Source organism: Nicotiana tabacum, chromosome 20, assembly GCF_000715075.1.
Source record: "Nicotiana tabacum cultivar K326 chromosome 20, ASM71507v2, whole genome shotgun sequence".
In the NCBI taxonomy this organism is placed as follows: Eukaryota; Viridiplantae; Streptophyta; class Magnoliopsida; order Solanales; family Solanaceae; genus Nicotiana; species Nicotiana tabacum.
In genome coordinates this window covers 90,407,016-90,419,446 of record NC_134099.1, presented here as the reverse complement: position 1 = coordinate 90,419,446, position 12,431 = coordinate 90,407,016, and the positions used below count along the sequence as shown (strand labels likewise).

The 12,431-nt window shown below is 38.6% G+C and overlaps 1 protein-coding gene across 1 annotated transcript; it reads left to right on the top strand.

The window, feature by feature from the left end:
- The first annotated feature begins 7,964 nt into the window (after nt 1–7,964).
- Nucleotides 7,965–12,288, top strand: LOC107767302 (uncharacterized). The gene is made up of 5 exons (XM_075239946.1): nt 7,965–8,227; nt 9,707–9,827; nt 10,217–10,313; nt 10,547–10,633; nt 11,925–12,288. Exons 1-5 carry the CDS (start codon nt 8,167–8,169, stop codon nt 12,057–12,059), a joined length of 501 nt encoding a protein of 166 aa, XP_075096047.1. The 5' UTR covers nt 7,965–8,166; the 3' UTR covers nt 12,060–12,288.
- The last annotated feature ends 143 nt before the right edge of the window (nt 12,289–12,431 follow it).

The window sequence follows — 12,431 nt, the reverse complement described above, 5'->3', positions numbered from 1 at the left end:
AGTTTCATGCCCCAGGTGCAGGTAGGCAGGCTGATGGTCCCCTTTCTTAGGATTCTTGATCAGCGAGTGCTGGCATGCTCCACTTGATCCGGAGCTGCTTTTGATTTTGGTATGATATGTTTGTATATATCTATATATATATATATATATATGGGTATAATGTGGCCTAGTTCCGTCTTTGTATAGTTATATTTCTGTTAGAGGTCTGTAAACAGTATGTCTAGTTGGATAGTATGTGGCCTTGACGACTTCTAATTTTTAGATACATAGTTATCTATAGCAGCCTTGTCGGCTCGCCCTACGTATGTTGCACGTATATGTACGTATGCCTTTTGGGCAGGTTTTCTTCATGTATATTATCTGGTAATTCAGCAGAGTTTATTCAAGTTTATATCTTAGACGCATGCTTAGGGGTGTTTGACAGGCAGGACTCGGGCACCCATCGCGACCCATCGGTTTGGGTCGTGACAAAAGTGGTATCAGAGCAGTTCTGTCCTAGGGTTGTCTACAGACCGTGTCTAGTAGAGTCTTATTTATGGGTGTGTTGTGCATCACACTTATAAACAGGAGGCTACAGGACATATAAGATGTTATCATCTCTTTTTGTCTTAGATTGTGCGATATAAGAATTCATGTTCCTAACGATATGTTATATTTTCAGCGATGCCTCCAAAGACTACATCAACTCAAAAGGGAAAGTCCGTGGTTGGTGAGACTACTAGTCAAGTGCCACGAGTTACCAGGGCTCGGGGAGAGTCTCATAGTGAGATTCCATCTCTAACTTCACATACCCCGCCCTTTCTAGAAGAGCTCCGAGGGGCGCTAGCTCCAGCGCCCACCCCTGTACATTCAACACCTCAGCCAGATACACCGGGTCAAGAGATGAGAGATGCTATTTAGCTATTAAACCGATTAGTATCCGCGCAGGCTTGGCGTCAGGAAGTAGGTATTGGTCATGCAAATAGGTCTGTCAGTGTGAGGGTTCGTGACTTCATTAATTTAGACCCTCCGGTATTCACTGGGGCAAATCCAAACAAGGACCCTCAGGTATTTATTGATAGAGTGCAGAGGATATTAAGGGTAATGAAGGCCACTACGACTGAGTCGGTTGAGCTAGCTTTCTATAGACTCCGAGATGTTTTAGTTAATTGGTACGAGTCTTAAGAATTGTCCAGAGGTGAGGATGCACCTCCAGTAGTATGGCAGGAGTTTACAAAAGCTTTTCTTCGTCATTATCTGCGACCAGAGCTTAGACAGGCCAGAGTTGATAGGTTCTTGACCCTTCGGCAGGGTATCATGAGTGTTCGGGAGTACAATCTTCAGTTTGATTCATTGGCTAGGTATGCTCCCACTATTGTATCTAAGATGGAGGATCGGGTTCACCGATTCGTGATGGGATTAGAGCCGCAGTTGCTTAACGATTGTATGTCGGTCTCACTTCAGCCGAACATGGATATTTCTCGTATTCAGGCGTATGATCAGGGTGTAGAGTAGTGTAAGCAGAAACAGAGGGCCGATCGTGAGCATAATAGGGCCTAAAATAAGAGAGCGAGGTCTTCGGGTCCTTCTGGTAAGTTTCGAGGTGGTCAGAGGCAACAGTACCCGAGGTATCCAGCCTAGCCATCGGCTAGCATGCCCCCTCAGTTTGGCGGTAAGAGATTTGATCACTCCACATGTTCAGGGTCTGGTCAGAATTTCAAGGCCTTAGGTTCTCAGTATAGGGGTGAGTCAAGTCAGATGAGGCTGCCCTTTCCACAATGTGCTCAATGTGGTAAGCAGCATACTAGGCAATGTGGTATGGGACTAGGTGTTTGTTATACTTGTGGTTATTCAGACCACGTTAAGAGGGATTGTCCGATGAGAGGTGATGCAAGCGTAACTTAGCTAGCGGGATTTGTAGCTGGTTCGTCATCATCAGTATGCCCCCTAGGCAAGGTCCATAAGCACCAATGAGTCGTGGTAGAAGCAGAGGCAGAGAATCTAGCTCGAGCGATCCTCAAAATCGCATTTATGCGTTGGCAGGACGACATGACTAGGAGTCATCGCCTGATGTTGTTACAGGTATATTAGAAGTCTCCTCATATGATGTATATGCACTGATTGATCCAGGTTCCACCTTATCATACGTCACTCCGTTAGTTGCTAGTAAATTTGGGATAAAACCTGAACTGGTTAAACCTTTTGAGGTGTCTACACCTGCTAGGGACTCAATGATAACTAAGCAAGTATATAAAGGTTGTATAATAGTAGTTCATGGTCGATCTACCATAGCAGACCTAATCGAGTTAGATATGGTAGAATTTTATGTTATAATGGGTAAGGATTGGTTGGCTTCTTGTCATGCCAACATTGATTGTAGATCAAAGATAGTCCAATTTCAATTTCCAGGGGAGCCTATTTTGGAGTGGAAAGGTAATACGACATCACCGAGAGGAAGATTTATTTCTTATCTCAAGGCAAGGAAGATGATCAGAAAAGGCTGTATTTATCACTTAGTTCGGGTTCAGGATGTGGAAGTGGAGTCACCAACCATTCAGTCCATCCCTATGGTTAATGCGTTTTTCGATGTTTGACTCGATGAACTTTCGTGCCTTCCTCCAGAGTGAGAAATTGAGTTTTCTATTGACCTACTACCAGATACTCATCCAATATCTATTTCTCCCTATAGAATGGCCCCCGTAGAGCTGAAAGAGTTAAAAGAACAACTAAATGACTTGCTTGAAAAAGGCTTTATCAGACCTAGTACATCATCATGGGGAGCACCTGTGTTATTTGTTAAGAAGAAAGATGGTTCCTTACGGATGTGTATTGATTATAGACAGTTAAATAAGGTGACGATCAAGAATAAGTACCCGCTCCCGAGGATTGATGATTTATTTGATCAGTTGTAAGGTGCCAAGTATTTTTCAAAAATAGACTTGAGGTCCGGGTACCATCAGGTAAGGGTTAAGGAGGAAGATATTCCGAAGACAGCATTCAGGACCAGATATGGGTACTTTGAGTTTCGTGTTATGTCGTTCGGTTTGACCAATACCCCAACAATATTCATGGATTTGATGAACCGTGTGTTTAGGCCCTTTTTAGATCTGTTCGTAATTGTATTTATCGACGATATATTGGTGTATTCTCGTTTAGAGGCTGAGCATGCAGATCATTTACGTACTTTGCTCAGAGTTCTACAAAAAAGGGAAGTTGTATGCAAAATTCTAAATGTGAATTCTGGTAGTTTTACTGGGGCAAATAATTTCAGGTGAAGGCATCCGGGTGGATATACAAAAGATTGAGGTAGTAAAGACTTGGCCTAGACCCACAACACCGACGGAGGTTCGTAGCTTCCTCAGTTTGGCAGGTTATTACAGGAGATTTGTAGAGGGATTTTCTTCCCTTTCAGCACCTTTGACAAAGTTGACTCATAAGGGTGCAAAGTTTCAATGGACTGATGCTTGCAAACAGAGTTTCCAGGAATTAAAGGACAGATTAACTTCAGCACCGATTCTAACGCTCCCAAAAGGGACAAATGGTTATGTTATCTATTGTGACGCTTCAGGCGTTGGATTGGGTTATGTGCTGATGCAACATGGTAAGGTTGTGGCTTATGCTTCTAGACAACTAAGAAAACACGAGAAGAACTACCCGACCCACGATTTAAAGTTAGCCGCGGTGATTCATGCACTAAATATGTGGATGCACTACTTGTAAGACATTCATGTTGATATCTATACGGATCATAAGAGCCTCCAGTACATCTTCAAGCAAAAGGAATTGAATCTACGTCAAATGAGATGGTTGGATCTACTCAAAGACTATGACGTTGATATTTTATACCATCCATAGAAAACGACCGTAGTAGTCGACTCCCTCATCCATAGATCTATGGGTAGCTTGTCGTATTTACAGCCAGAAAAGAGGGGAATAGCCCATGAGGTTCATCAGTTAGCTAGCCTTGGAGTTCAGTTACTGGACTCAGGTGATATTGGAATTACTATTCAGGATACGACAACATCCTCTTTAGTAACTGAAGTAAAGGAACACCAATACGAGGATCCTATGTTAGTTCATTATAGGGATACCACCCCTCAGAAGGATAAGACACCATTTGAAACTATAGAAGATGGGTCCTCAGATATCGAGGATCATTATGTGTCCCTAATGTTGCAGGGCTGCATCAGCAGGTTATGGGAGAAACTCACTATTCTTGTTATTCTGTCCATCCAGGAGTGATAAAGATGTATCATGATATCAGGGAAGCATATTGGTGGGACGGAATGAAAAGGGATATAACGGAGTTTGTTGCTTAGTGTCATAACTGTCAGCAGGTTAAGATTGAGCATCAGAAACTCGGTGGGTTATTGCAGTCTATGGAGATTCCGACTTGGAAATGGGAAGTAATCAATATGGATTTCATTGTAGGCTTACCTCATACCCAGCATAAGTTTGACTCGATATGGGTGATTGTTGATAGGCTTACAAAGTCGACCCATTTTTTGACCGTTAGGACCACATATTCTGTAGAGGATTATGCAAGGCTTTATATTAAGGAGATAGTACGACTGCATGGTGTCCCTGTATCTATTATCTCGGATAGAGGAGCTCAATTTACAGCTAACTTTTGGAGGTCCTTCCAAAAAGGATTGGGGACTCAAGTAAGTCTAAGTACAACATTTCATCCCCAGACAGACAAACAGGATGAACGTACTATTCAGACACTGGAGGATATGTGTACGAGTTTGTGTAATAGACTTCAAAGGTAGCTGGGATGATCATATGCCGCTTACTGGATTCGCATATAATAATAGCTACCATTCCAGTATTCAGATGGCTTCATACGAAGCTCTTTATGGATGGAAGTGTAGGTCGCCTATAGGGTGGTTTGATGTTGGAGAATCTAGATTACATGGGCTAGACCTGGTTCAGCAAGCCATAGACAAAGTAAAGTTGATCCGGGATCGACTATTGACAGCTTAGAGTCGTTAAAAGTCATATTCTGACGTGCGACAATGAGATTTAGAGTTCGGGATTGATGACTGGGTATTCTTAAAGGTGTCACCTATAAAGGGTGTGATGAGGTTTGGCAAGAAAGGCAAACTTATCTCACGGTATATTGGGCCTTATATGATCATTTGGAAAGTGGGCCAAGTAGCTTATGAGTTAGAATTGCCCTTGGAATTGGAGTCTTTCCATTCGGTTTTTCATGTATCAATGTTATGGAAGTGCATTAGCGATCCTCCCTGAGTGGTGCCAACGAGTAATGTACAGATTACAGAGGACTTATCATACGAGGAAATTCCGGTTGCCGTTCTAGACCGACAAATCCGTAAGCTATGTACTAAGGAGGTAGCGTTGGTGAAAGTACTTTGGAGAAACAACAATGTAGAAGAAATGACTTGGGAGGCTGAGGAAGACATGAAGTCTAGATATCCCTACTTATTTCCTCCTCCAGAAAAGGGTCCGACTGAGACATCATAACCTCAAGGTACGTGCACAGATTCTTGTGTATTGGTCGTGTGAGGCCATTGCCGTTATTGATGATTATGATCCTATGTGGCATTAAATTATTGAGTTTCATCAGGAAGAGTTGTTAGTAGCATTGTTGCAAAGGCGACTCTGCCAAGGTTATATAGATCCCTAAGAGTTAAACATTCGAGGATGAATGTTTCTAAGGGGGAAGGGATGTTACATCTCGTGTTTTCATACGTTAAAAGTTTCGTCTTCAGTTAATCGATGTAGACTCGGGGATGAGATTATACTGAGATTAACATATTTATGTTATTTATAACAAGCGATAAGTAAGTGCCATAAAGGATAAAAAGTACACGAATTAAAGAAAATGAGTTTCATTGAAAGTGGCCAATTTGGGATAAAATACGGGTCGAGCGATAATACTAGATATTTTTGGACTAATACCATACAAGGTACCATATGGCCGTGATAGTATGATGTATAAAGTATATTAAAAATGAGTAGTATTTTTAGGTAATTTGAAATAATTCTTAATTATACGGATAATTAGTTAATTACCGGATAACGGAAAATTACCTAGTTAATTAATGAATTATGAGATAAGCTTAAACCCCCAAGAAAAGTAACGTAGTAGCATAAAATGACTCTTAGTCATTCTAAGTATTAGGTGGCTACCTTAGAGCTTTATAGGAAAAGATTGATTCACAATCTGATTCCATTTCGTTTAGAGAAAAGGAACCAAAAAATGACCAAAAATCCTAAAGCAAGAACCTATCATTTCTTGGTTTGAATATTTCAAAAACAGAAGCTCAATTTCTTTCAAACATTTCAACGAGAAGAAGCTTAAAAATTCATTCAAACACTTCAACGAGCAGAAGCTTAAAATTCGTTCAAATACTTCAAAGAACAGAAGCTTAATTCCATCCAAAGTTTGCGGTTCTAAAAGAGTACGGTGCAATCTTCGCCAAGAATATTATATGGAGTTTTTCCTACTACAGGTATCTTAAGGCCATCCCTTCTTTCGTTTTGGCATGGTCCACGTTATACAGAAGAAGCGAGCAAATGCACAGTTTTCATAAATGACTATATTCATAGAAATACTAGGGGTCTCTATGTTCTTGATTCCTTATGTGACATATTATTATATCTTCTGTTCATGGGTCTCAGAATAATACGCAGCTGAAAAAGTTTATTCGGAAGGGATATTGAGATTATTACATATTTTTCATGCATTTCATTCATTTATACATGTACATTGACCCATGACCAGATGACGTTATATACACGTATATATATATATATATGGGATATGGGATATGGGAAAAATGTTACGGTGTTATATACGCACCACCACCTTATCAGTTGGTGTATGTTGATGATGTTGCCCACAGTGGCCGAGATGATATGATGGGATGTCCTCAGTGGATTGATGATGTTATGTACACCTATACCCATGCATGACACGACATTTATATGCACGTGCATAACATTATAAATATTTTAGAATTTACAAAGTTATTCAGATTTACAGATGGATTTCTTTATTCCATGTTTCATCTATGCCTTTTACGTACAGATTTTCATGCCTTACATACTCAGTACATTTTTCGTACTGACACCCTATTTCACGGGGCCTGCGTTTCATGCCCGCAGGTGCAGGTAGGCAAGCTTGCGGTCCCCTTCTTAGGATTCTTGATCAGCAAGAGTTGGCTTGATCCGGAGCTGCTTTTGATTTTGGTATGATATGTTTGTATATATATGGGTATGACTTCGCTCAGTCCTGTCTTTGTACAGTTATATTTCTATTAGAGGTCTGTAGACAGTATGTCTAGTTGGATAATATGTGGCCTTGCCGGCTTCCAGTTTTGAGGTACATAGTTGTCTATAGCTGCTTTGTCGGCTCGCCCTACGTATGTTGCATGTATATGTACGTATGCATTTTTGGGTAGGTTTCCTTCATGTATATTATTCTCGTAAATTCAAGTTTATATCTTAGACGCATGCTTAGGGGTGTTTGACAAGTAAGACTCGGACATCCGTCGCGACCCATCGATTTGGATCGTGACAAAAACAATTTAAAGGGGTGGGCTAACGGGTGAAAAGTAAATTTTCAAGCTATGTCAATCAGAGTCATACGTGGTAAAGATTTCAAACGTGGACTATTTTCTGATGGGTTATGGGGCCAAGTAATAAGGCGTATAATTCTCCCTTTTTTTTTTTCTCAGATTACACTTCTAAATTAATTGGTGATGCTGAAGGATAAACTACTTTTGACCACCTTTATTTTAATTAAACAATCTTAATTAATTTAAGTTAAAAAACAGGTAACTTAATCTTATATAAGAGAAAATTTTAACAAAATAGAATATTAATAATTTTATTAAAATTTTCTATCGATATCATTTTTGATTTTTCCTTATTATTTTGATTTTATTGATTTTTAGTTTTTTACGCATTTGGTTCCCAAACAAATATCCACAAATATCCACGCGTCGTGGTTAATTATGTTGATCATCATCGACCTCATCGAACTAAAAAAACAATATCACTTCTCTGATCCCCCCTCCGAAGACCTCATTCCCCCCTCCCCCTCCCCCCTCTCTCTCTTTCTTTCGCCGGCCGGCCGCCGTCATCCACCTTTGATTCATTTTCCGGTGACTGTCTTCCGTGTTCCTCCTCTTTAATCCCTCATCCTATCCTCACAGGATGGTAGCTCTTTCAAATTCTTTGCTCTTACCAACAAACCTTTCTCTCCGTTTCTCTTCTGGTAATTCTTTATATATATTCTAAATTTTCATTATTATTATTATAATTCGCTGCTTTTGCTACACCCATTACTCTCTTCACTTCAATTTATGTGACTTTGTTTGATTGAATGTGACTGTGTTTGATTGGGAACGTAATTAAGTACGAGAATAAAGACTTTTTGAACTCATGTTTCAAATGAATATGTCATGAGATTCTGTGATTATAAAAGAATGTCATTAAGAGAAAAATGAAAATTTTAAACTGTTTTCACATATATCAGGGTTTGTTCTTTTTAGAAAGAACTAATAAGGAAATAGTGCCAGGATTAATTTACATCAATTAAGCTCCGTAATAGCGTAATTGGAAGACTACTACAGAGGTCTGTACTCTGTATTTCAATATTTTGTGTCTCCTTATCTGTCAAAGTAAACTAACTGTAGCCTGTAGTAATTTGTGTCTCAAAAGACCTTGAGACCCTAGTTAAGAACAAATCAAAATGGGCTAGTAGCTACAGACTAGTTGCGATTAACTTTTTTTGTTGTTGTTATACTTATGTTAGGTAGTTTTCTCATTGGAGCTTTTTAGTTAAGAACACAGACTTGTATGTCCGTGTAGGGATAAATGTGAGATTTATGGAACATCCAGTCTTAAGTAACACCAATTTGATTATAAGAAATATTCTTGTCTTTCATTTTATATGGTAGTGTTTGACTGGATACAAAGTTTATGATCACACGATTCAAAGGATATTATTTGTATGTTATACACACCTTTAATTAAGACCACAAGATTCAAAAGTCTTCATTATATTCTTAAATTTTGTGCTCAGTCAAAATAAGACATAAACAGTGGAAGTACATGCTGGCAAATATGCTATTACGGAGCGTTAAACTTAAAGACATAAACAATGGAAGTCACTTCAATTCCTATAAGATCATATCTGTAAGGGCTTTAATGGCAAAAACGGGAGTGTTAAATTTAAACATTTTTCAAATATAAAAAGGTGTCAATCTTTTTGGAATAAAAAAAGAAAGTTGTTGTATAAAATGAATAAGAGAGTATTATATAGTATTGGACTAAGACAGATATGAACAGAGTGGCCTTTAGATATTCATATTGTAGAGTATTCTCTTGATACAGTGACCCTTATGCTGTTCCAGCATCATTTTCCAAAATGTTTATTTGAATTTGTGCCAGGTGTTTATTTCAATACATTAAAAATAAGAGAGCCTGATAAGATTCAACAACCTTCTCTGCTTCTTATTCAATTATTTTAAGTATAACATCTGAATGCAAATTGTTGGATATAAAATGGATTGCGTGTTTTTTGTTCAAGTTATCTGCGGAACTGCGTGAAGCTAAAAGTTCTCATGACAAATAAGATTGGTTTAGTCATACATGGCACGGTCAGTTGTTGCATTGCATTGATGGCTCTCTCTTTCAACCAAACCTAGATGAGTAATGTGGCATAAGTCCGGTAATTTTATCAATGTGCTAGGCTCTAGTTTGAAGTCAGCAGACCAAAGTATCAGTGGCGCCACCAAGTTGGCCTTCAGTCCAAGGAGCAGAGGAAAATCATCCTCATCTAGAAGTTCATTGACCGTTCAGGCTGGATATAGGTATTTCTTCTCGTATTCTCATGTGCTCTAGTTGTATGCAACATATACATTGATGTTGCATCACCCTTCTTTTGTTTGGTGCTTAGTAGTCCTTCGATAGATTATATTTTCATCTTAATAAGTTAATGTTAGAGTTGATTAGACCAAATCAATTGAAAAGGTCAATCCCTAATAAATGGACCCTCTGTCTGATCATGTTTGAATTAGTTTGGTCCGACAGTTGTTCTGCAAAACTGTGAATCCAATTTACTCTGGAGTGACATAAGTAAATTTGGCTCTTTCCATTTAATAGGAAAAGAAAATTGTACTTTTGTTTCTTTCACGCATTGGTGATCCACCGACAGGAGAAAATATCTTATGGGATGTTTCTCTTTCTTGTTAATTGGCAGTGATGGTGGAAGGCCAGGCAATACCAGAATTTTTGTTGGTGGCTTTCTTTTAGGAGGAGTAATCATTGGTGCACTTGGTTGTATCTATGCGCCTCAGGTAAAAGTGCAGTAGCACTTGTATTGCTCACCGCCTTTGGTCGTCTTTGCTCTAAAAATACTTGTGAATGTTGCTTCATCACTTCTTGATATAAAGACGACTATAGGCGGTGACCTTTTCCCTATTGGTTACCGTCTTTTGTCGTCTTTGCTCTAAATGCCTTTTCCGAATTTCTCCTCTCTTGCTGTACGTGGGAGGGGTAAGATGACTGCCCTTTAATTTCTCTTTTACAGATTAGCAAGGCATTAGCTGAAACAGACAAGAAGGACCTCATGAGAAAATTGCCCAAATTTATATATGATGAAGAAAAAGCATTGGAGGTAGGCTGGTATTCTGCATGTCTCCATTTTCTTAATTTTTTTTTTGGGGGGGGGGGGGGGGAGTGTATGTGTCTTTTTCTTTTCTTTTTTGTGTGACTGTACACACGCATACACATGTATGTATGTATGTTTATCGGAATCCTTTGTTCTGGTTGAATGAATCTCTCCTTATGAACAGTCTGCCTAGGTGTAGCTATCTGTCACTTTCAACCTTCCTCAATCTTCACTGTATAAACATTCTAAAGCGAACATGTAATGATTTTAGTGGGCGTTTGGACATAAGAATTGTAAAATTCCAAAACAGGGTGAAATTTTTTTTCAAATGAAAATGGTATTTGAAATTTTAAGTTGTGTCTGAACATGAAAATAATTTTGGGTTGTTTTTGAAGTTTTGTGAGTGATTTGAGTGAAAATTTTGAAAAACAGCTTTATGGAATTTTTCAAATTTTCGAAAATTTCCAAAATGCATCTTCAAATGGAAATTGGAAATTTTATGAACAAACGCTGATTTGGAAAAAAAAGTGAAATTCTTTTGGAAAAAAGGGAAAAATTTCTTATGTCCAAAACGGGCTCTTAGTCAGCAAAGATTTGGTGCTTTCCAAAATCCTATGGATGGACACTCAAGTGGTGCTACTTCTGTATTTTAACCAGCTATTGCTATCAGTTGTGATTATTTCTCCTGTAAAGTATTCTAGTTGGAGAAAGGGGGGATAATTGAGTAGATTGTTGAATTATGTTTAGTTCCATAATGTAGTCATGAACTTGTGAGACAAATTACTCTTCAAGAGATGTAAAGGCTAGAGAAGATACTCCAGAACCAGTGTGCTGCAAGGATCTGAAGCAGCCAACTGAGTGTCTTCTACTTTTAGAACTAAAAATTTCGCTTGAATAATGAATACTACATAAATGGTGTTTGACAATCCTTTTTAGAAAGCTTTAGGGTAACTGTATGCAGATGCTATTCTTGGTCTTTTAATTACCTAGTTCGGTGATTTATACAAATGTGTTGTGCTCCTTGATTTCTCTATCTTTTTATTTCTATTGCAAGAAAGAGGAAAGGCTTGTTGCATCAAAACTGTCACCTTTATTTTATTTTGTTACTTTGCTTGAGTCATATAGCTTCCGAAGAATACTCTTATCCTTCCCCCCCCCCCCCTCCCAAAAAAAAAAACAAAAAAACTGAGGGCTAAAACTTGCCTCTCCTAATTGGAATCAATCCTATTGTGAAGAGAATGATATTCTTGTTTCTGTTTCAAGTTCTTCTAATGTATGGGTGCTGTTTTCTCTGCAGAAACAGCGCAAGATACTAACGGAGAAGATTGTTCAGCTGAACGACGCTATTGATGACATTTCCAACCAGTTGAGGTCGGGAGACACGCAAAATGGAGTTGCTGTGAACCTAGATGAAGTCGAAACTGTTATATAAGAACACTTCTATTTGTTTCATGTAGAGATCAACTTTCAGAAGACATTGAGCATATTCTAAGAGCATTCCTGGTTGCAGTTTTAGTATATCATTAGTGTTGCTATGAATATGCAAACTGAGAAATAAAATGTGATTCTCTGCTATGTTTTTGTTCTGTACCACAAGCTTCCAACTCTAATGTACATGCTTATAATCTGTTTAATCTCACTGCCTTGGTTTGGTCGTGCAAGTTCCATAGTGAAATTGAATTGTGAGTTGAATGTTCTTTTGGCCAAGTTTTAAAAAGAAAAAATGGTGATTCTTTGGATTATAGAGGACCACTGGTTCTTTTCGGAGAGCGCCATTTCGTTTTCAGGCCAGTACTTCTACACT